The following is a 23634-nucleotide window of genomic DNA, read 5'->3' on the forward strand; positions in this document are numbered from 1 at the left end:
ATGTATCTGTCTACACATGTATCTGTGTACATCTGTGTCTGGTACCCACAAGGTCAGAAGAACTGGTGTGACAGACAGTTGTGAGTTGAGGTCTGGGTGTTGGGAATTGAACCTGGGTCCTCTGGAAGAGTGGCTAGTACCTTTAACTGCAGTACCTTCCCGGCTCAGCCAGTCAGGTTACTGAACAGCTCTCTCTGGTTTGGTTCTTGCCTGCACAGTGAGTTACTCTGCTCAGTTACTGGGCTTTCCTACAGTCCCTGCTGCACAGCCTCAGAAACCCCACAGCCATCTTTCTCTCTGTCTACATTTGAGTGGAAGTACAAACCTGCTTAGAGCTAAAAGCACACGCTGTTCTGAGCCTGCCAAAGGGTAAAGTGCATTATGCTTGGTGGAAGAAGGCATGCAGCCCCCCATCCATGGCTCCTGGCTGCACTGTAGGAGCCCTGACGCCTACACTGACTGGTCCAATCTCCACTGACTCCATCTGTCACCTTTGGGCGTTGCCATGCTAAATGGATTTGTGGAACCTGTGTTTCCTTGTTCTGTGCATAGAGAAATGTGTTCTGCATGCTGAATAACTGACTTGCCAGTGACTTCTAGAAGGCAACCTATTTCCCATGCTTAGGGCACTGGGAAGTCACTACCCTGGAGAGAACATTTTCACAATTTTAAGCTCCATGGATTCTCTTCCCAGCTAACCCAACCCTAACTGACTACAGACAAAAGGGCAAACACAGCATGGCCTAGTTTCTGCAGCTTAGCTGGTGGGGAGTTCTCTTTAGCAGCTGCCAGCATCCCTGCTGTAATCAGATGTCAGCCCCTCCCACCACTCAGCCCCTCAGAAGCAAGTCTCCAGCCTCTGAAGATCCTGAGGCATGGCTGGGCATCTTCACAGTTAAGATTATGTCTGCTAACAATCACAACGATGGCTGTGGCTGTTTATGGGTTTGTACCAACAATAGTGAACGGAGGACCGCTTTGCTTTGCCTTTCTAAAAGTGGTCACAACCTTCTCTCACTGCCTGACATTGCAATTTAATGATGCTGCACCCTGGCCTAGCAGCTCAGCCACAAGCCCATGCTACAGGCAGAGTGTGGGGATATCCAAAGTCAAGTGTTCTGCCCTTTGGCCACTTAGAAGCAACCTGAGGGGCTTCGATCAGCCCAAGGACAGGCTGAAAAAGAAAGTCCAACAGATGAAGAAAGTGATGTTTCCAATATCCAAGACCCGCTCAGGGGTGTTTAGTATTTTAAATCTTGGCAAATCATGACATCACTGGGTTGGATTTATTTTCTTTGATACAATCTGGTTATTAACACCAGATTCTTGTTCAATAGAAAAAGAAATTTGCTAAGGACAGCTCACTGCACAAATGTATCAGTGTGGCTTTCTTGCTGAGCAGCAAAAGCAGCAACCACGGATCAGCAGCAGGTCAGGACAGATGAACTCAGGTGGCTAAGAATATTGTGACAGACTGGCAGACATGAAGAAAACATATACGCAATGTGTCCAGGATTCCACACCAGGGATTCAGCTCCAAGAGAACAGAGCCAGCAAGAAAGAATGGCCCAAGGGTATCAGTGTTACCCTGCTTCCAAAACACTAAGACCAAGGATCATCCAATAAGAAATGGAGCTTCAATAGAGCTTCTTGGACAGGGTCCCTTTTGGGACTTCATCTTTAGCCAGGAGGCAGAGCTGAGCTCCACACCTCTGGGCACCTTCCCTGCCAGAGGAGAGCTTGCCTGCAGAGAGTGCTCTGACCACTGGGACTCAGGAGAGAGTTGGACTCCCAGGAGTGCTGACAGAGGCTAACAGAATCACAGGAGGAACAAGCTCCAGCCAGAGACAGCTAGAACATCTAACACCACAGATTACCAGATGGTGAAAGGCAATGTAAGAATCTTACTAACAGAAACCAAGACCACTCAACATCATCGGAATCCAGTACTCTGACCACAGCGAGTCCTGGGTACCCCCACACACCCGAAAAGCAGTTTAAAATCATATCTCGTGATGCTGGTAGAGGATTTTAAAAAGGGCATTAATAACTCACTTAAAGAAATAAAGGATAACACTGCTAACCAGGTAGAGGTACTTAAAGAGGAAACAAAAAAATCCCTTAAAGAATTACAAGAAAACACAACCAAACAGGTGATGGAATTGAACAAAACCATGCAAGATCTAAAAATGGAAGTAGAGACAATAAAGAAATCACAAAGGGTGTCAACTCTGGAGATAGAAATCCTAGGAAAGAAATCAGGAACCATAGATGCGAGCATCAGCAACAGAATACAAGAGATGGAAGAGAGAATCTCAGGTGCAGAAGATTCCATAGAGAACATGGGCACAACAATCAAAGAAAATGCAAAATCCAAAAAGATCCTAACTCAAAACATCCAGGAAATCTAGGACACAATGAGAAGACCAAACCTATGGATAATAGGAGTAGATGAGAACGAAGATTTTCAACGTAAAGGGCCAGTAAATATCTTCAACAAAATTATAGAAGAAAACTTCCCTAACTTAAAGAAAGAGATGCCCATGAACATACAAGAAGCCTAGAGAACTCCAAATAGACTGGACCAGAAAAGAAATTCCTCCCGACACATAATAATCTGAACGACAAATGCACTAAATAAAGATAGAATATTAAAAGCAGTAAGGGGAAAAGGTCAAGTAACATATAAAGGCATGTCTATCAGAATTACACCAGACTTCTCAGCAGAGACTATGAAAGCCAGAAGAGCCTAGACAGAAGTTATACAGACCCTAAGAGAACACAAATACCAGCCCAGGCTACTATACCCAGCAAAACTCTCAACTACCATTGATGAAGAAACCAAAGTATTCCATGACAAAAACAAATTCACACAATATCTCTCCACGAATTCAGCCGTGCAAAGGATAATAAGGGGAAAACTCCAACACAAGGAGGGAAATTATACCCCAGAAAAAGCAAGAAAGTAATCCTTCAACAAACCTAAAAGAAGACAGCCCCAAGAACAGAATCCCAACTCTAACAACAAAAATAACAACAATTACTTTTCCTTAATATAATGGGACCTCATAAAATTGCAAAGCTTCTGTAAGGCAAAAGACACTGTCAATAAGACAAAAAGGCCACCAACAGATTGGGAAAGGATCTTTACAAATCCTAAATCCAATAGGGGACTAATATCCAATATATACAAAGAACTCAAGAAGGTTGACTCCAGAAAAATCAAATAACCCCATTAAAAATGGGGTACAGAGCTAAACAAAGAATTCTCAACTGAGGAATACCGAATGGCTGAGAAGCACCTGAAAAAATGTTCAATATCCTTAATCATCAGGGAAACGCAAATCAAAACCCCGAGATTCAACTTCACAACAGTCAGAATGGCTAAGATCAAAAATTCAGGTGACAGCAGATGCTATCGAGGATGTGGAGAAAGAGGAACACTCCTCCATTGCTGGTGGGATTGCAAGCTTGTACAACCACTCTGAAAATCAGAAATCTGGTGGTTCCTTAGAAAATTGGACACAGTACTACCGGAAGATCCAGCAATTCCTCTCCTGGGCATGTATCCAGAAGATGTTCCAGCTTGTAATAAAAACACATGCTCCACTATGTTCATAGCAGCCTTATTTATAACAGCTAGAAGGTGAAAAGAACCCAGATGTCCCTCAACAGAGGAATGGATACAGAAAATGTGGTACATACACAACGGAGTACTACTCAGCTATTAAAAAGAATGAATTTATGAAATTCTTAGGCAAATGGACGGACCTGGAGGGCATCATCCTGAGTGAAGTAACCTAATCACAAAAGAACACACATGATATGCACTCACTGATAAGTGGATATTAGCCCAGAAACTTAGAATACCCAAGATACGATTAACAAAACACATGAAACTCAAGAAGGAAAACCAAAGTGTGAATACTTCATTCCTTCTTAGGTTTGGGGAACAAAATACCCATGGAAGGAGTTACAGAGACAAAGTTTGGAGCTGAGACGGAAGTAAGAACCTTCCAGAGACTACCCCATCCAGGGATCCATCCCATAAACAACCACCAAACCCAGACACTATTGCATATGCCAGAACGATTTTGCTGACAGAACCCTGACATAGCTCTCTCATGTGAGTCTATGCCAATGCCTGGCAAATACATAAGTGGATGCTCACAGTCATCCATTGGATGGAACACAGGGCCCCTAATAGAGGAGCTAGAGAAAGTACCCAAGGAGCTAAAGGAGTCTGCAACCCTATAGGAGGAACAACAATATAAACTAACCAGTACCCCCAGAGCTTGTGTCTCTAGTTGCATTTGTAGCAGAGGATGGCCTTGTAAGCCATCAATGGGATGAGAGGCCCTTGGTCTTGGAAAGATTATATGCCCCAGTAGAGGGGAATGCCAGGGCCAGGAAGCAGGAGTGGGTGGGTTGGGGAGCAGGGCAGGGGGGGTATAGGGGACTTTCAGGATAGCATTTGAAATGTAAATGAAGAAAATATATAATTTTAAAAAAAGAGTTTTTTTTTTTTTTTTAAAGAAATGGAGCTTCACTCTGAAGACCCCTGGGCTATGTTGCCTCCTGCAGAGATACCTGCAGGGGCCCTTGGTTCAAAGCCAAAACAGTTTGGATGCATATAAAATAAATGTCAGCATGAGAGAACATAGCCATGAATTTAGACACCTCTGATGTTTCTCAGCCTGCCTCAGGCTGAAAGGTCTCCTCTGACAGGGTCCCCAGAGGGATTATAGATGGAAGGAGCGAGAAGCCTGCAGTGCCCCCAGCCCAGGGTACTTTGTGGAGTCTTGGGTGTGCAAAACTTCAGATTCTTCATCCTGTCCTAATCACTCAGACTGGCAAGATATTTTATGCACAAGTTCACTCAGAATCAAGAATGAAGCTAAGGGAGGGCCTTTTTCTTTTCTTTTCTTTTTTTTTTTTTTTTTTGTGGTCTGACTGATACTTTAAGGACAATGACAGGTTCTCTGACTGCTGGTCTGAGTCATGACAGGGAACTCATAATTTAAGCCATGTGAGAGCAAAATGTCCTTGTGACATCTTTCTTTATAGCACGCTTTGGGGTGACAGCATCCTCCCCTGAACTGCATGTTAGGTAAACAGAGCTGACACGACCTGGCTCTGAGGTCACCCAGGAGCAGTCTATCTGGCTACCCCACATGTCAGTGTGTAGAGGAACTGCCTCCTATCATTAACCTTAAGAAGGCAGAGCTGTTTGATGAGCTGAGTTAAAGAGGTTTATCTCGGTTAAAATGTTCAAGGCCAAGAACGAAGACCAAAGTGTGGACACTGTGCCCCTTCTTAGAAATGGGAACAAAACACCCATGGAAGGAGTTACAGAGATAAAGTTTGGAGCTGTGACGAAAGGATGGACCATCTAAAGACTGCCATATCCAGGGATCCATCCCATAATCAGCTTCCAAACGTTGACACCATTGCATACACTAGCAAGATTTTGCTGAAAGGACCCAGATATAGCTGTCTCTTGTGAGACTACGCCGGGGCCTAGCAAACAAAGAAGTGGATGATCACAGTCAGCTATTGGATGGATCACAGGGCCCCCAATGGAGGAGCTAGAGAAAGTTCCCAAGGAGCTAAAGGGGTCTGCAATCCTATAGGTGGAACAACAATATGAACTAACTAGTACCCCAGAGCTCTTGACTCTAGCTGCATATGTATCAAAAGATGGCCTAGTCGGCCATCACTGGAAAGAGAGGCTCATTGGACTTGCAAACTTTATATGCCCCAGTACAGGGGAACGCCAGTGCCAAAAAGTGGGAGTGGGTGGGTAGGGGAGTGGGGGGGGGAGTGTATTGGGGACTTTTTGGATAGCATTGGAAATGTAAATGAGGAAAATACCTAATAAAAAAATATTAATTCTAAAAAAAAAATGTTCAAGGCCAGGCCAGCAGAGTGGCGTGGTGGGTAAAGATGCCTGCTGCCAGGCCTGACGAGCTGAACCCAACCTGAGACTCAAACTGCAGAAGAAGAGAACCACCTCCTACAACTTGTCCTCTGACCTCTAAGTAAAGGTCGACAGTTTTCTTCTTGGCTTTTTACCTTTAATGTCTCTTAAGGTTTTTGCCATTCCTGAGAGCAGTCAGCGTAGATCAGGCCACGTCACAGCCATGTCCAGCACAGTGACACTGCCTTAACCAGAGACCGCTGGGAAGGTATTCCTTAAAAGCTCCTATCAGTGAATATTAAAAGGCAAGTGTGTATTTTTAATTCTTATTTTCCCTTTGTTGTTGTGTGTTTTCTTTTTTGACACTGAGCCTCACGTGTGTGGTCTATCTGGTCTCAGAGGCTCAATCGATCCCAGCATAAGCTTCCAGAGTAGCTAGGGCAGAAGGTGTGTGTAACCGGGCTTAAATTATTCAACTAAGACTGGCAAATCTCTCACTGATGTAGATAACACACACTGCCCTGTTTGTTTGTTTTTTTAAAGCAAACAAAACTACAAACAATTTGGTCACATGACCAACCCTTCCAGGCCTCCCCCACTAAGAGATAAGGTCAGGGTTCAGAAGTCACGTGCTATTCCCAGTGGCGTGTTCTCTCTGCTTTTCAGCTGTTCCACATTTGGGACTGGTGCCCAACTCAGAAATATGAATTTCATCTGTCCTCAGCAGAGGATTACAGGGCCTGGCAGGTGACGCCTGTCCTTGTAAGAGGTCACCAATATTGACTGTGCTAAAACTGCTGAAGTCTCCTGACAGTGACAATGAGATTGATGCTCCAAGACACCAAAGTCACTCTTCTGATGGAGCCGCTGGTTCTCCTCAGTGATGGCCCTGGACATCCAATATAGTAAGTATATCACCCCTTCACCAGGCTGTGCAGACCCCATCAGCAGTCTCCCAAGGACTTCAAGAAGATGGTGGGATTTGTAATGGCAGCCAGGTGGTGCCCTATGTTGAGTGTAATCATCCCTTAGTGCAAACCACGCTGAGGACCACAGACTGGGCTAACATTAAGTTTCCCTACTCCCCCTACATAACTGCTTAACAGTTTTGCTTCACCACAGGAAGAGGGAGACAGGAGATGGAGAGGGGGAGTTTGGGGTACCCTGAGAATAGCTAGGAACACATCAGGAGTTCTTGAGGGTATAAAGCCAACTGCTCAAACTACTATGTTACTGTGTTACAGACTACTACAGCCACTAGAAGTGGGAAACACTGCTGGTAGAGACAAGCCTCTAATGAGCTGTGAACCACGGAAGGATGCACAAGGCTCTGTGCTCCAATCCCCTAGGAACTGCTTCTCTGGCCAATCTACACCACTAATGAGCCGTCCCCACAAAGTGTCCCCTCCTCTCCTCAGCTCCTGATGATGGTCCCAGAGGGAGGAGTAAAGAATCAGCTGGTGATGTCAGAGTAAGGCGTGCATCCAGGCTAAGGAATGCCAAGAACACACAGGAGAATCAGCTGGCCGAGACCAAATCTAGCACTCTTCATCCACCTCCTCTGAAAGTCTTAGTCTAATAGGGGAGACGAAATCTCACAGCAGAGCTTCACCGTTCACATTTAAACAACTCTCCTTCCGTTATGCTTAAGATAAGCATCAGTCCCATAGTGTGAAACAGCTGACACACCCGCAAGCTGAGCAACCGCAGATGTGTGTCTCAGGACATGGGGCTGACTGAGCCCGTGGCACTCCTTGCTACCAGGTGTTCAGAGGCACCCCAGGAAGGAAGCGTCTTTATCTCACAGGTGACCCAGTGGCATCAGGCATGAAGAAATCACCTCGTCAGGAGGAACTCGCCCTAGCCATTTTCCTTCCCACCTCCCCTTGGTTGCTATCACATGACTTTGGAAGCCACTTTGGTCAGGACAGCTACCCTCTATGCGTGGTGCCTGGGAGCAGTGATGGGGAAGGACTCCATTAGCCATAAATCTACTCTGCCACGAAGCATACCTACCATCCGGATCCTTAAAGGTCAACGTGATGAACTTGCTGGCCACCATGAACATGAAAATCACCCAAAAGCATGCAGCCAGCAGGAGCCACTGATGGTGCATGTTGTCAGACAGGGGCCATTCGATGATCCTTCCTGGAAGACACAAGGGAGACACCTCTGCCATTTCCAGCACTAAGAAGCGGTACGGCGACACAGGCGATTTCAATTAAAAGACCCAATGTCAATGTAAATACTTCTACTTTGCTACAGTGGATATTTGAACTTGACAGTTAATTTAACATTTCGCACTTAATGAATACTACTGAAGGGCCCCCCCTTACGATTAAATCAACTTCCAACACCCAGTGGATGGGGAATAACAAGGAACAATTTCATCCCGGAATCCCTGAGACTTTGCTGCGATAGATCTGCCTCCTGAGTCCTGTCTCCCAGGTCAAAGTCACAAGAAGCTCATGGAAAGACCTGGAAGAATTGGGCCAGCAGGCCTGCCAAGGGGTAGACGGCAATTCCTGCAGTGTAGACAGCACGCTGAAGCAAGCAGGAGACACTGTGAGTAAAACACTGGCTGGTGGACCAGGTGTAACCACACACAGGGAATCTAAGAAAAGTAACACCTTGTTTCTATAGCCAAAAGGTCCTTTGCCTTCAAGGACCAGTCGGGGTGGGTGCTTCGTATTATCACCTGGGAGTGAGGTCCAGTGCATCTGTTGGTCCTCACTCTGTGCTGCAAGGACACACAAGGGACCAGGGAGTCACAGTTAATCCTCAGCATGAGAGAGACAAACAACCATGTTTCAGTCGAGTGGCACTTCTTGGAGCAAGATGAGGCCATGTTACGAGGCCAAACTGGGCTGTTTTCCACCAGCTGACTGTGGTAGGCCATCAGTATAGACAAGAGAACTGGTCTCCAGCCTGCTGCTGCTAACAGTGGGTGATTTTAGCGGTAGCTTCCCATCCCTTCCTAGTCACAGCTCAGCCAAGACCCAGAAAATAATAACCCTCCTTCTTTCCTGATGCTGTATTCAAGAGCTTTGCTGGGACCGGGCATCTGCAGCCCAGTTCCGTCCACAGCACCTGTGAGTGGTTCTCTGACACCGTTTGAATACTGCTATGCCAGGGGGCTTGCTGCATCCCACACTGGGCACCTGTACCTTTCTAGGGTGTCTTGTAGGCACACTCAGACACCCATGAGTGATGCCCAGCCTGTCTTCTGGGAGCTCCAAGCATGGGTACCAAATTATACAGAAATAGAGGAGTCCGGCTAAGTTTAAATTTCACATAAAAATGCATTTACAGGATCTACTCAAACAAACACAATCTCTATTTTTTTCTGTGCTTGCATATTGGGCCTAGTGCTTCTAGCACAGCCCCAGGCAAGGTTGCCAGAGTAAACACATAGAAATGTAACACGCCGTATTAAGTTTCTAGGAAACAATATATAAATTTTAGACATGGCTTAAATGTTGCAAGGGCAATACCGAGAGAGAGAGAGAGAGAGAGAGAGAGAGAGAGAGAGAGAGAGAGAGAGAGAGAAGCTATTTGCCTCTTCTGGAATGTAGATTTAACTGAGTGTCTGCAGTTCATCTCTTAGAATACAAGCTGAATCCCTCAACAGCTGCCCCAGTCTCCTGAAAGTCCTTCTCTCTCCCCTCCTCACTGGGGTGGCTCAGTGCAAAGTGGAATCCTAGACTTTCCTCTAAGCCCAGCCTCTGCCTGACATCAGGCTGGCTCTCGGGCTGCTAGCTCTCCTGATCAGCCTCTGTACCCCATGCATGGTGCCTTCATCTAACCAGAGTCTACAGGAAATGAAACTGCCAACAAAGGACATGTGTTGAGGTCTGGACCCGCCCAAGGCTTTCTCTGAGGCCCTGATGTATGGAGAAAGACCACAGTTTCTACTCTAAACCAGAAGCATGGTGGAGCCAGAAATGGCCTGGAGCCAAGGTTTTGAGGAAGCTGGGACTTTGGATCTTGAGACCCTGCCTCTTTCTACCCTTAGGGGCTTTGGTTATCAGTCCCCAAATTGCTGTGTGCTCAGTCTCTGACATCCCTGACGTATCCTGTGTCCTTGTGAAGCACTGACTAGCTTCCTGCTGACTCTGTCCCATTTTTTAAAATATGGTTATAGTAAGACCCTCCTCTTCCTCCTCCTCCTCCTCCTCCCCTTCCTCCTCCCCCTCTTCCTCCTCCTCTTCCTCTTCCTCTTCCTCTTCCTCTTCCTCTTCTTCTTCTTCTTCTTCCTTCTCCTTCTTGGTTATTTTATTTATTTACATTTCAAATGTTACCCCCTTCCTGGTTTCTCCTGCACAAACCCCCCATTGAATCCCCACCCCCATTCCCCTGCTCACTACCCTAGCATTCCCCTACGCTGGGGCATCAAGCCTTCACGTGACCAAGGGCCTCCCCTCCCAATGATGTCAGATAAGGCCATCCTCTGCTACATATGCAGCTGGAGCCATGGGTCCCTCCATGTGTACTCTTTGGTTGGTGGTTTAGTCCTTGGGAGCTCTGGGGGGACAGAGGGCACTCTATGCTTCTTAATAAGCTTGTCTGGCATAAGACATGGCTTGTGAAAGAACCTGACCCAGGTCCCTATCTTCTTTCTCATCTCCTGGTCCTCCCACTTAGGACCCTGGCATTGAAGAATGATCTGCTGACCCAGGTCAAGCACCCACTCCCTAGTGCAGACCCTAGCAAACCAGTTGACACCCCCTTTGTTACCTTTTCCAGATTACTCTATGTTCTTCTAGTGTGGTGGCTGGAGATAAGGATAGTAGTGTAAGGGGGCTGGGGGGAGGCCAGGGCGAGTCTTAGTGAGCTAGGTGCAGATCAAAGAGGCCTTTGTGCTGAATGGCCCACTCTCCTGAGCCATGGACTGTGAGCAAGGGGACGCAGATGATGGACTGGGCTGCCCCTCCCCCCCCCCCACAGATTTGCTCACTCTGCCAAGGTCACAGGGGACACCCAGGCACTGCCCACTCTGTCTCTTGCTCTGTTCATTCCTCGTGTACCTCTTGGGCGTTCTTGTCTTTAAGCACCCTCGTGCCCGGCATCAGGCTCTGGGTGTGTGTGTGTGTGTGTGTGTGTGTGTGTGGGTTATAGTTAAAGAATCTAATCACAGTGGGAACTGGCCTTCTGAAGAGGTTTCATTTGTACTTCCACTGGGCCCTCGCTCACACACACACACACACACACACACACACACACACACTCACACACACACACACACACACACACACACACACACACAAGGTGTTGCAGCAGGAGGCTGGAAAGCCCAGCCATGCCTGCCCTGAAGCTTTCTTAAGTCAGCTCCCCGCCCAGCCCCGCCCCGCCCCTCCCCCGTCCCCACCCCCACCTGGCTGGGTGACTACAGACAGGTTATGAATGGCTGTCTGGGCAGCAATCATCCCTATAACAACATTGCCACCTGTACATGTGCCAACGTCTTGGGGCACCCACAAAAGAACCTGCTGCGGTTATCCCCAGACCTGTCACAAGACTCAGACACGTCCAATGTGCTTTTTTTTTTTTCTTCCACAGAGTTTAATTTCCAGCGCAATGTGTGTAGAACATCCTCGGAGCTGACTTTAAGACAGTCTCTTCCCTTCCCTGCCCAGCTACTGGGCAGGCTAGGAAGAGGAAGAGAAGTATTTACAGGGCTCCTAGGTCCCTCCTGTCCGTCCACCTCACAGCTCACTTACTGTCCTCCTTAAGACACAAGGGGGCTCCTCAGGGGCATGAAGACTTGGAAATCTATGTGCACAAATGCTCACCCCTCTTCAAACTGGTCCTTTGAACATCAGCACCAAGTTCTTACCAGTGTCTCAAGAGCAGATGCCCAGGCTAGACTGCTGCTGGTCTATGACTTCATGTCTTGCTATGGGCTTTTTACAATTGATGTTCAAGGTCTGCCTCCATCACCATCCCACTGATGTCCCAACGTTGGTCTCTCTCACTTGGCAGCCCCTGTCTTTTGCTAAGCACTGCCTGCCACCCCTTCTTCGTCATGTGTTCAAGCCCAGGCCAACCAATTAACACACCAGCAACTGGAACAGTGTCTACACGAGAGGCTGCCGGTGTGATGCCAATAACTGACACTGGGACATCCACAGTCCTTAGAACTTCAGCATTAATGGAAAAAAAAAAAAAAAAAAAAAAGAACTTCAGCATTACTTGAAATCAGATTATATTTTCTAAGGCACAGTATGTGCAGTGCTTGAATCGTCATAAATTCACAACACGCTTCTAATTTGGAGAGAGCTCGGCAGTCAAGAGCTTTTGCTGCCTTGCTGAAGAGCTGAGTTCGGTTCCCAGTACTAATATCTGGAAGCTCACAATTGCCTGTAACCCTAACTCCAGGAGATCCTACTAATGCCCTCTTCTGGCCTCTTGTCAATACCTGCATGCATGTGTGCATACCCACACAGACCCAAACATACACATAAATAAAAATAAAATAAAAATTTTAAATGCTGATGGGGGAGTTATGAAATCATGCAGGAATCCAAAAACTCCAAATCTTAAAGAAAATGCTACGCTACACGGCAAGCCGATTGGATAGAGCCAGTGTGGGTAAATACCAGCAGCATGTAGAAAACAGGACTGGAGTTGATCCTATTTGTTAATAAAAACAATATGCATACATGCATGCTATGTGAAAGAATGTGGCCATGTGGTATGCACGCTCATAACACACAGAATAATACCCTGAGACAGTGGAGGGAGAGCTATTTTTACTTTAGACATGTTTGTGTTTTAAAGGGATTTTTTTTAGTAGCACATAACCTCACAGGGGGAAAAAAGAGAATAAATGTCAAAGAACGCCACCTATGCGGACATACCTAATGCTTCTAGCTGCTGGTTAATTCTTTCTACTTCACTAGTACTGACCATGGTTTTCTTACCATGGTAGTGTTGGGGAAAAGGAAGTAAGTACTTTTCTAACCAGGAAAAAAAACGATGAGCCGGCAGTCAATGTGCACTGGGACGTTTAGCAAATGCATACTTTACTTCCTTAGTTCTTATTTGCTTTGAAAATGAGCAATTAAGCATAAATTGCAGAGAATAATATAAAAAACACCCATCCCAAACATTACACCATGGTTTTGTTGAAAGTATTTGGGTGTCCTTTCAAGGGAACAGGGCACTTGCTGTAAGCACGGTTGGAGTCCCTCCCTCCACGTGCCTGAGTTACTTTAATTTTTTTTATTATTATTTTTTTATTTTTTTTGGGTTTTTCAAGACAGAGTTTCTCTGTGTAGCTCTGGCTGTCCTTGGAACTCACTCTGTAGATTAGGCTGGCCTTGATCTCAGAAATCCACCTGCCTCTGCCAAGTGCTGGGATTAATTTTATCAGACACAAAACCTCAGATGAGGCAGGTGGGTTTTTCCTCTGACAGGATAGACCTGGGAGGCAGTTGAACCAGGTTTGTGAGGGAGAATGCATTGCCTACAGGGCTCATCAGAGAGGCACACAACAGCAGGTGAGACCAGGGAGGAGGAGTCACATACCATTTAGCTTCCCACCTCATGGCCTATAGTGAGAAAACAGAATAGTTAACAGAGACACAAGGGGGAAATGCTGTGAGTCAAGAAAAGACAGTTAAAACACAAACCGGACCTTGGCTCCCAGATGCATACAATGTGAGCCAGCCAGTGTGACTACAGCCTGGTCCTCTCTCAAAGCTCTCATTCCTCTCCGTTCCTACATTGCTCCTCTTTATAACACAGGACCCTTAGAAGTGAGGTGGCTGGAAAGTTTCCAGAAAAAGAAAAAAAAAAGAAAAGCCACACCAATGTTAACTGTTCTGATTTAAAACTTCAATGAGGGGCTGGAGAGACAGCTCAGCCGCTGGGAGAGCACTGGTTGCTCTTCTGAAAGACCCGAGTTCAATTCCCAGCACCCACGTTGGGCAGCTCCCAGTCACCTGTCACTCCAACTTCAGGGGATCCAATGCCAAGGTCTGGTCTCTGTGGGCACCTGCACATGCACATACATGCACAGAGACGCAGATGTACACAGAAACAATGACTCGTTTTAAAACAATACGCTCTGGTGTCTACGGAGAGCTGGACTGTCTCAGGGATCCAGGCAAATGCCCCTGGACTGTCTTCAGCATGCTAAGCACTCACATGCATCCTTGTGACTGTACAGTCAGACCCCTAGCTACCACCACCTGGGAGGCTAGCATCAGACAGAGACTTATAGCAGAGACTGCCCTACTTTGCCATAGATGATGTTGCTGTATGTGAAAATGGTCTTGATGTGTTTTTTTTTTTCCCTCTATAAAACTTGATGAAACTGTTACTAGTTAGAATGATATTTGAATCACTGTCTCCAGGCTATGGTCATTCATATTCATCCCTAGAACAATTCTTTTTTTCTTACAACTTTCTTTAGTGATTTATTTTTACGTACATGGGTTTTACCTGTGTGCATGTGAGGGTGTCAGATACCCCGGAAGTGGAGTCACAGACGGTTGTGAGTGACCATGTGGTTGCTGGGAATTGAACCTGGGTCCTCTGGAGGAGCAGCCAGTGCTCTTAACTGCTGAGCCATCTCCCGCTCCTCAGAACAACTCTTTCCTATTCCTTTTGAAGTGACAGCTGTGTTTTACTTTATCTTTTTGGCATGAACATATGCTTGTGTATGCAAGCTTAATGGACAAAGTAATTAAAAAAGAGATCACTTTCCAATTCGCCATGAAAGCATATGTTCTTTCATCCGATAAAATGGGGTTAGAGATACAACAGTCTCACATGTCCTTATAGAATCTCAAGTCTAAAAGACCCACAGGAAGTGGAAAGATGGTACCTGATGATGCAGGCAAGAGGTAGTACTATAAGAAAGTGCAGGAGGTTGTGACCTGGTCAGAAGGCCCTCAGCAGAGGAGGGTAAAGGACAGGTTCCATGCCAGGGAACATGCTTTTGACTAACTTGAGAAGGAATGCTCACGTGGCTCAAGACACAGTTGAGGCAGAGAAAAAGAGACTCAACAAACACTAGCCCTAAGAGTTCTTACAGGATCCCCGTTAATGATGTTGTTGTTTGTTTTGTTTTGTTTTTCCTGACATGGAAGAGAAACATACAGAAAAGGGGGGTGGTGGAGGTCTGATCTTAAATTTTGTTTTAAAGCCCAAAGATATACAGAGCAAATGTTCATTTGACAATGGTCCATTTCCATTTGTAGAGGAGGGGACGTTCTAATCAGTATAAACCAACCTGGCCAAGTGTGTGGTCTACACCTCTATCTCTAAACACCAGAGTGAGGTGCTGCGAGACGCTCAGGCAGCCAAGTGCTGGTTGCATGGGGACCAGAGTCTAATCTCCAGAACACACATAGTAGGGCTGAGCACGGAGACGCAGGCTTGCAATCCCAGAGCTGGGGAGACAGGGTCAGCAAGGTCTCTGAGCATACTGGCTAGCCATCCTAACCTCAGCAGTGGACTCCAGGTCAGTGAGAGAGAGAGAGCCAGTCTTAACCAAAGCCAAAACCAAAACAAGGTAGGGGATGGAGAGATGGCTCAGTAGTTGCTGCTCTTGCAGGGGACCCCAGTTCAGTTCCCGGTATGCACATCTAATGGCTTACAACTGCTTCTAGCTCAAGTTTCGGGGGATCCGACATCCTCTTCTGACTGCCCCAGGGAACTGAATACCAATGGTACATATACACAAAAGTAAAATTAAATAAAGTAAAAACCAAGGAACGATACTTAAGGTTCACCCCTGGGCTCACTATATTTGTGCATACACGCAAGCATGCCCCACCCATCACACCAGTGAGTGGACTAGTGAAAAGGCATACAGTATAAAGTATGTAAGCTGGGCTGGAGAGATGGCTCAGTGGTTAAGAGCACCCGACTGCTCTTCCGAAGGTCCTGAGTTCAAATCCCAGCAACCACATGGTGGCTCACAACCATCCGTAATGAGATCTGACTCCCTCTTCTGGTGTGTCTGAAGATAGCTACAGTGTACTTAGATATAATAATAAATAAATCTTAAAAAAAAAAAAGTATGTAAGGTTTTCATGGGCCCTGGAGAAAAGCGTGCCTAGCTCACCATGGTGTGATTTCTTTGCTGATTACAGTGATCACTGTTGATTACAGTCTGGCTCATTAGTTGAGGCCATTGGCTGTCAGTCTTGGCTCTATGTTAGAATTGTTACAGCAATCCTGACCAACAGCAATGCCCCAGGTATGGGCAAGTCAATGGAGGTGACGCCAAAGCAGGTTTCCAAGCTCTGCACAAGACTCTCATGAGCAGCTGAGACAGGGAATTGCTGGTCTAGCCACCCCCTACCTCAGGCTTTCCTCAAACTCCAGTGTCCATGTGAATCCCCTGGGGAACTCGTTAAAATTCGAATTCTTGGTGTATTCCAGAGGAATGGCTACTCTCCCTCCATTTTCAGGACTGGTTGTAAAATCTCACAGAGCCACAGCAGTCCACAGATGCTCTGAATTAAGTGTGTTCTTGATCAATGGCTGAAAAACAGTTTAATTAGAATCTAAGACCATCTTCCATCACTGCCCCAAGTAGACACTGTAGAGTTAAGATTTAATGCCCATGGGGAAAGAAACCCTATGACAATGTGCCCTATTTTCTAAACAAAAAAGTACCCCCAATTCCTTCAGCCTCGCTTCTCTAAGTATGCCCTATTGTCTGAACTGTATCCCTAAATACAGATCTTCTCCCGCGGGCTTGCCACCATCCCAAGCTGTGAAGGTCCAGCTGCAAGGGGACTGGGACCTGGCATGCAGCTTTCCTTCAGGGTTCCACGAAAGGCTAGTGCTTCCCTGTAACTAGGTGATAAATAGCCTTTAAAAGGCCTGGCATTTGCTGTAATTAACTCCCCGTTGTTCGAGGAGCCAATACAGCCCCACTATGCCACTTGCAGCTAGCTAATGGTGGTGGCAGAGTTGAGCATGTCTCACACTGCTCTGGGCACAGCGTGCACCTGCACACAGAGCCCCAGCCCCCTGGGAGCTGGCATATCCATCTTCAGAGCCTTCCTCCTTCCAGTCATTAAGTGGTACACAAGATGCCAACGAGCCAAGGGGTGGGCTCTGAAAACCCACACACACAACTGGTGACTGTACAGAGGAAGAGAGCTAGGGAGAAAAGAACAACAGAGCCCATGAAAAGCCTGCACCTCTCTTCTCTCTCAAACAAAGGAGAGCCAGCACACATAAGAACGTCTGTCATCACCAGTCTCTCCTGCATTTTAAAAAAGGGATGCCTGTAGATCTGTTTGTCTCAGCTATCCATGTTCCCCTGTTGTTGAAGCACAAAGCCTCTCCCAGACGGATCCCATCCATCACATGCCTAGCTGGTTTAGAAAACGCTCTTTAAAAAGGTCCTGTGGCACACAGGCCCAGTCAACTCTGTTTATACAGGCTTTAGCCAGTCACTCATTCAGGAATACACCAACTGCCGTCAGAGCCCCCTGGAACACAGCGACAACACATGTTCTCTGCTCTAGTACTGAATGCTAATAAGAGAGGCTCATGTGCTAGGTGAGAGATCTGTGCAGATCAGTAACTGGGAAGGGTCAGGGCGGGAAAGCTAGGGCCTGGGGGAGGAGGGGGGATAGAGTGGTGTTAAAAGTAGTGGTCATTCATTTCAGAGAGACAGATTTAGTGGAGAACATGCCTGCCACCACTCTCAACACTGGGCATGCCCACTTGCCTGGGACACCATCTCTGGGCCATATCTAGGTAACTGGGAGCTGCTGCTGGCTATAGCATTCAAGGGTGAGCAAAGAGATAGACACGTGTATGCAGGGGGCAAGCAGTCCACAGGACTGACAGGGCACGGCCATTCTCACAACGGACTAGTTCAGGCAGCACCCTGATAACAGAGCACAAAGCCAGATCCTGGACTCCTGTTAGTTCTATAGGGTTCAGCTCTCCGGCAGAGATGAGATTTCTCAGTTCTGTTGGTGGTGCTTTGTACCCTGGTTCACTAGTCTGAATGTAAGTTCTCAAAGGTAGGAAGAAATTATGTTGCAGTTAATTGAGTGAGGAATGACCTGGGTGTTTTGTCTTTGTTTTTCAGTACTAGTTTAAAGGACATAAAGTTACTATTCAGCAGACTGTTGCTTGCCCCCTAACCCCAGCATCTCCCTCTAAGCTTGAATACATTTTTATCACCCCAATTGATCCGCGGCTCCTTTTCACATCCTACCAGGGCTCTGAGGACTTCTGGTACATACCACCAGCTCTTCACTCAGTAAGGGGCAGGCCTGCCATGCACTGCAGCTCCCGTTCAATGCAGCTTCTTTGCCTTAGTGCTGTGTGACTCCCAATTCTTTGATGTCAGCCTTTAAAAATGCACAGATTGGACCAGTGAGGTGGTTCAGGGTTAAATGTGATCAACAGGCCTGAAGACCTGAGTTCAATCCTTGGGAGTCACACGTTGGAAGAAAAGACTGGCTCCCAGAAGTTGTCCTTTGACCTCCACATGCTGTGTCTTGCCACATATATACTTGTAAAGACACACACACACACACACACACACACACACACACTCAGAGGCACAGATTCCTGAGAGCACACACGCATGCACGGGGTATGTGCAAAATAAATAAGGTAAAAGCGTGCACCAATTACAAACACCAGAAAAGAACAATCCTCCAGCCCTGAACATTTTCATACCAAGACCACATGCAGATCTCAGCTCCCTGTTTATAACGAATCCAACTAAACACCTGGGTGGGAAAAAAACAACTGAACCTGCATCTTTGAATGCATACTCGGCTATAAGAAAGCTAATTTTGATTACAAACAAAAAACTGGCGACAGGAGAAATGGAGCAAATGAGGGAGAGGTGAATGGGAAGTCTAGGTTCTAGAATTCTGAAAACTACAAGGAGGTCAGTGTCCCTTGTAAGCCTCGGGCAGTTGTGGAAGAGGTGGAGGCCGGGTCCTTACTCCACCACACCTCTGACTCCACAGTTACAATGCTGAACTTTGGCAGCACGTCCAGATAGATCCAAAGGAAACCTCACACAACCTGGTAATACCAAGGAGCTGCTAGGCTTGGAGGGACCCTGGGGAGGAGAGAACCAGACCTGAGGCCAGAACAAGGGGATATTACCCGCCCTCCCATACTTTTCAATTTTGAATTGTGACGTAGCAACAAATTTATCAAACTACAACTTATTAAGGCACAGAACAGTGTATGCATGTGTCTACATCGAGAGTTCTATCACAGGCCATTGAGCTTCTAAATTCACAGTGCATGATCTTCTGGACCGTAGTTCAGAATTCCCCTCTGTCTTCTCCACTGCCGTCCTCCCAACCCTGCCTTAGAAGGATGCGCTTGTCCTTGGTTAGCAGAAGAAAACATCCTAACTCTGTCCAGTGAGAGATACAAGAGTGGTGGAGGCAGAAGCTTGGAGTAAGGGAGAGTGTCCAGAGACTGTACATCGGGTATGAAGCCAGCACTAGCTGCAATGCACGCCATTTCAGGAACCATTTCTGAGTGTGTGCATACACAGCCATCAGCAGGGGCTTATGTCCCTGAGATGTCTAAATCGGAGAGACAGGAGGCACTACAGATATTGAAAAGCCATGATCTTAAATACCTGATGGGTTCACATTTTCCATCACGGACCATCTGCGGCCTGGGTTTGGAGGCGTCACATTGCCAAGCTGGACTTGTTCCTCTTGAGGTTTATGGTCCCTCTGTCACTGTGTGGGATGGTCTGAAATAACAGTGAGAATTCAAGGCCATCCTCGGCTGCACAGCTTGCAGTCAGAACGGGCTGCATAAACCCCATCTCAAAAACAAAAGACCAAAACCACCCCTCAAAGTTAGGTCAATTTTCTTAATATAACTTAGTTTCTATGGGAAACAGTCAGTTGGAATATTCATGCATATTTTCTAGAACAGGTTCCTCACAAAAAGCAGGTAGCGTCTGTATTTCTTGATAAGCAAGAATGTATTTCAAATGTGGCATAAGAGCCAGCTATTTAAGAACCATCTCTGTGATTCAGTAAGAAAATTAAAATTATTAATGAAATATATTTTATCATGAATAATCCAATTCCACTGTTTTATTTGCTAAATGTTGGGTAAATAATTTTTTATACAGAACCATGAGTTATTCCAATGACAGATACACTCTGGGTTCTGTCAAGCCTTAGCATCTGGCAGATTCTAGACAAACGTCACTTGATAAATGAATAATGGAATAAACGTCAACCTGGTGGCATTAGAGAAATCATAGGTAGGGCTGTTGGCACAATAAACAAACAATGGCCTTTATTCTAAAACAGGAAAACCTCAGTATTAAAATTAATGGTAAGTTCGCCTCACATAGCTTAAGCAATTCCAGACTGTGTGATGAGAAAACTGTCTGGTTCAGAAGATCTCAAGTTCAGGGTCTTATATAGTCAGTCCTCTCTCCCCACCGTACTCCTGGCTCTCTCCTAATTCTTCAAAACGGACCCAAATATTACTGCAAGTGGCACAGAATACTTGCAAGTGTTTTCTGATGCTCTTTGTTCAACTTTGCAAAAACAAAACAAACAAACAAACAAACAAAACTCTATTTTCCTTTCCGGGAGGGGGCGGCTTTCTTGGGAATTTCTTCTGTTCTTGAGGGTCAAGAGCAAACATGTGAAGATTTTTCTTTTCATCTTGAAACTCCAATTCTGCTTTAAGATAAACTATGTCCTAATTATCCTGGGGACCACTGAAGGTAGAAAGTCATTTCTCTCTTTGTGTCTTTTCTTTTTAACCCAGTCACTTAGAAAAGATGAAGTCGTGGCTAGTGATCAGCAAGCGGGAACGAAGCTGAGCTGTCTCACTTTAAGAATGTCTCAAGACATATCCTGCTCTGGCAGTTCCAATAGACCAGCGCAAAAACCCAACTCCTTGTGGCTAACCAGAACCTGCCTGGCTGAGCTACTTTGTATTCACTGCCCTGCCCTTTCCTGCCTTGAATAGACTTGGAGAACGAAAAAGCACCAGCTTTTGGAAAACCTGTTTCATCTTTCCAGCCAGAAAGTGCAGTAATTGATGCCTAGACCTCCAACTTCTGACAGACCTCTTGGTGAAGGTATGGGCCAGCAAGCAGGACCTGCTCGCAGGCAGAACTCCTTCCCCTAGCGCCCCGGGAGCCGCGCTCAACCGTGCGCTCCTTCGCAAAGGCTGCACAGGTTCCTCCCTCCAGTCCTCCTTCCCAGCACGCTCCTGGGACCCAAGTGGGAAAACATTCTCCTCTTTCCACCCCACCCCACATTTACAAACGCAAGTCTCCATCCCAGGGTGGCAAAGGTAGACGATGGATGGTTCAAGTATCATCGATTCCATTCATCACTGCATCCAGCACAAGGACGCCGCCTCGTTGCATAATTAAGTGATGAAGGCTCTTCCCAGGAATCTCTCCATCCAGGGACGTCTTTAAGTCGCCACAGCACACACCGAGGTAGCTCGCTGAGGAAAACCGAGTCCACCACCCTTCTGTCTACCCGGCAAAGGGGTGGGGGACAGCACTTCATTGAGACCCGCCACCCCCGAGTTCCCAGCTCACCCTCGTACATCGGCGCTCGCGCTCCTCCCAGCCGCTGGCGCTCTGCTCGGGCCTCGCGGGGCCTGTGGGCGTCCCCGGAGCCCCGGAGGCGGGCTCTGCCCAGACCTCCGCACCGCTACCCGCCTACCCTCCTGCAGGGTGCAGGGGTGCAGCCACGCCGGAAGGAGGAAGCCGGGCGCGTGCGAGCTTCGGGGTGCAAGACCGCCGCCCACTGCCGCCCGGGAGTGTGGGCCTGGTCCTGCGCGTCGTCGCCGCCACCGCTGTGCACGCGCGCGCGCGTCCACGTTGCAGGAAGCCAGGAGGACGCACCGCGCACCCACCATCCCAGGCCTCCTGGTCCCCATTGGCCTGTGGAGAAATTGTACAGATGCAGCAACCCAGCCGCACCGCGCAGAAAACACCTTGGAGAAGGCAAAGGAAATCCAAAACTTAGGAAAACGCAACAATGTCAACGACAATGAAACACATAAGTAGATCAACAATCATTCTTTAAAAAAAAAAATTTTTTTTGACCTGAGGAAAGGTCAGATCGCTTGAGCTTTGGTATAGTACAAATCTTTATTCTTCCTTAGTTATTTGCATTTGTTTCTATTCTGTTTTATTTTGTTTTTTCTTTTTTAAAAGACCATGCCTCAATGGAGTGCAGGCTTACCTGTAACTCACTCCGAAGCTCAGGTTGGACTCCAGCGTGAGGCAATCCTCCTTTCTCAGCCTCAGGGATGCAGGGCATGGTAAATGCTAGGTACCACACCTTCCTCTATCCATAGATTTTTTAAAATTACTTTTATTATTTTTATGTTTGCATCTCTGTGTGGGTGTGTATACTTGAATATAGGGCCCACAGAGTCAGGAAAAGTGTGGGATCCCTTCCAGCAAGACTTAAGAGGGAATTGTGAGTTACTCAGTGTGGGTGCTAGGAACTGAACTCAGGTCCTCTGCAAAGGTGGTACCACCTCTTAACTGCTGTGCCATCTCTCCAGCCCCATTCATAGTTTCTTAACAACCCTGATTGGTTACCTGGGCATGGTGGCTCACTTTAATCCCAGTATAGGGAGGCAGAGGTAGGCAAATTCTTGAGTTCTAGTCCAGCCTGGTCTACAGAGCAACTTCCACCAGGTCTACACAGAGAATGTCTCTCTCTCTCTCTCTCTCTCTCTCTCTCTCTCTCTCTCTCCACACACACACACACACACACACACACACACACAGAGAGAGAGAGAGAGAGAGAGAGAGAGAGAGAGAGAGAGAACTGGTTAAGAAATGTCTGGAGAAAAACTTTTACAAACTGGCAGGGTTGGTTTCTCAGTGAACTTATCTCAGTCAGAAGGAGTCATCTGCAGACAGGAAGCCTCCCCAGGAACACAACACAGACAGTGAATGGGGAGTAGACCCCATTATCTCCAAGGCTGTTCTCCTGCCCAGGAGTACTGGGCCAGGCTCCGAGAAGACAGCTTCTGTGTGATTCAGAAGTCCAGTTTCTGTACGTTTCACTCAGAAGCTGTGACTTTTAAAAGGCCCAATTTATGAAGATTATGACTGACTTTTGTCCTGACAATGGCTGGCCAGCCCTTGCCCACCTCACCTCCTGACTCCTCAGTCCCTCCCTCATCTTGCCACCCCTCCTCTGTTCCCCCAGAACTTCTGGTGGGTCTTCCTCAGCTGGCCTCCTACCATCAGGCTTTTCCTGAGCCTTGACCTGTCTCTTACCTTCCCCCCACCCTGAGCCAGTCTCTTCCACATCCATTCACTTCAGACAGACAGGAGCCTCTCAGCTCTGCCCAATCAGGCTTAATTTCTGAGTATAAAAGGGGATCCAGCCAAGGCCACATTGGCAAATTCCTTGTGAGTTCTCTGCATCTCTGTCTGCCTCAATAAAGATTTGCTAGCTTTTCTCTACTGTCCTGTCCTTGCTGGTCATTCTTTGCAATGTTAAATGGGATCCACTGGCTCTGAGTGGCATGGGTGGCTGTTGAGTCTCTAGGTCCTTAATTCTTTGAGGTAAGCCTGCCTGAACCAAGAAGCAGGCTCTGTCTCATTCAAAGATCCCAGTGAGACCTGAGCTCATGTTTGACTTGAGTCAGGACATTAAAAGACAGCCTCTGTCTGACACCGCTGGGTATAAGATGACTCAGCTCCATGGTCCACTCAGCCTTGCAGT

General features: G+C 46.9%; 2 protein-coding genes across 5 annotated transcripts in view; one reads left to right on the forward strand and one right to left on the reverse strand.

Annotated features, from left to right (window-relative positions):
* Positions 1–21764, reverse strand: part of Chst10 (carbohydrate sulfotransferase 10) — a 34311-nt gene extending 12547 nt beyond the window's left edge. Inside the window, exons 1-4 of one of the 4 annotated variants that reach the window (NM_001368780.1) lie at positions 21477–21747; positions 19524–19643; positions 18151–18258; positions 7937–8068 (exon numbers count right to left, since the gene is read on the reverse strand). In NM_001368780.1, the coding sequence (NP_001355709.1) occupies positions 7937–8036 (100 nt within the window). In that variant the 5' untranslated portion in view covers positions 8037–8068; positions 18151–18258; positions 19524–19643; positions 21477–21747. Of the gene's footprint in view, positions 1–7936; positions 8069–18150; positions 18259–19523; positions 19644–21476 lie in introns of all 4 variants that reach the window. The other 3 variants (XM_030243883.1, XM_006496364.4, NM_145142.2) reach the window with 3 other exon arrangements.
* Gm51581 (predicted gene, 51581) lies at positions 20197–22537 on the forward strand. Its single transcript, XM_030243909.1, has 3 exons — positions 20197–20242; positions 20989–21220; positions 21304–22537. The coding sequence occupies exons 1-3, from the start codon at positions 20197–20199 to the stop codon at positions 21935–21937; spliced, it is 912 nt and encodes a 303-aa protein (XP_030099769.1). The 3' UTR covers positions 21938–22537.
* The last annotated feature ends 1097 nt before the right edge of the window (positions 22538–23634 follow it).

This window comes from Mus musculus, chromosome 1 (genome assembly GCF_000001635.26).
Source record: "Mus musculus strain C57BL/6J chromosome 1, GRCm38.p6 C57BL/6J".
Taxonomy (NCBI): domain Eukaryota; kingdom Metazoa; phylum Chordata; class Mammalia; order Rodentia; family Muridae; genus Mus; species Mus musculus.

Coding starts and splice junctions, on each gene's coding strand:
- Gm51581 (XM_030243909.1), top strand. CDS start 20,197: ATGGCCTTTATTCTAAAACAGGAAAACCTCAGTATTAAAATTAATG. Junction 20,243..20,988: donor CCTCAGTATTAAAATTAATG/GTAAGTTCGCCT, acceptor AACTTCTGACAG/ACCTCTTGGTGAAGGTATGG. Junction 21,221..21,303: donor TCCATCCCAGGGTGGCAAAG/GTAGACGATGGA, acceptor TGCATAATTAAG/TGATGAAGGCTCTTCCCAGG.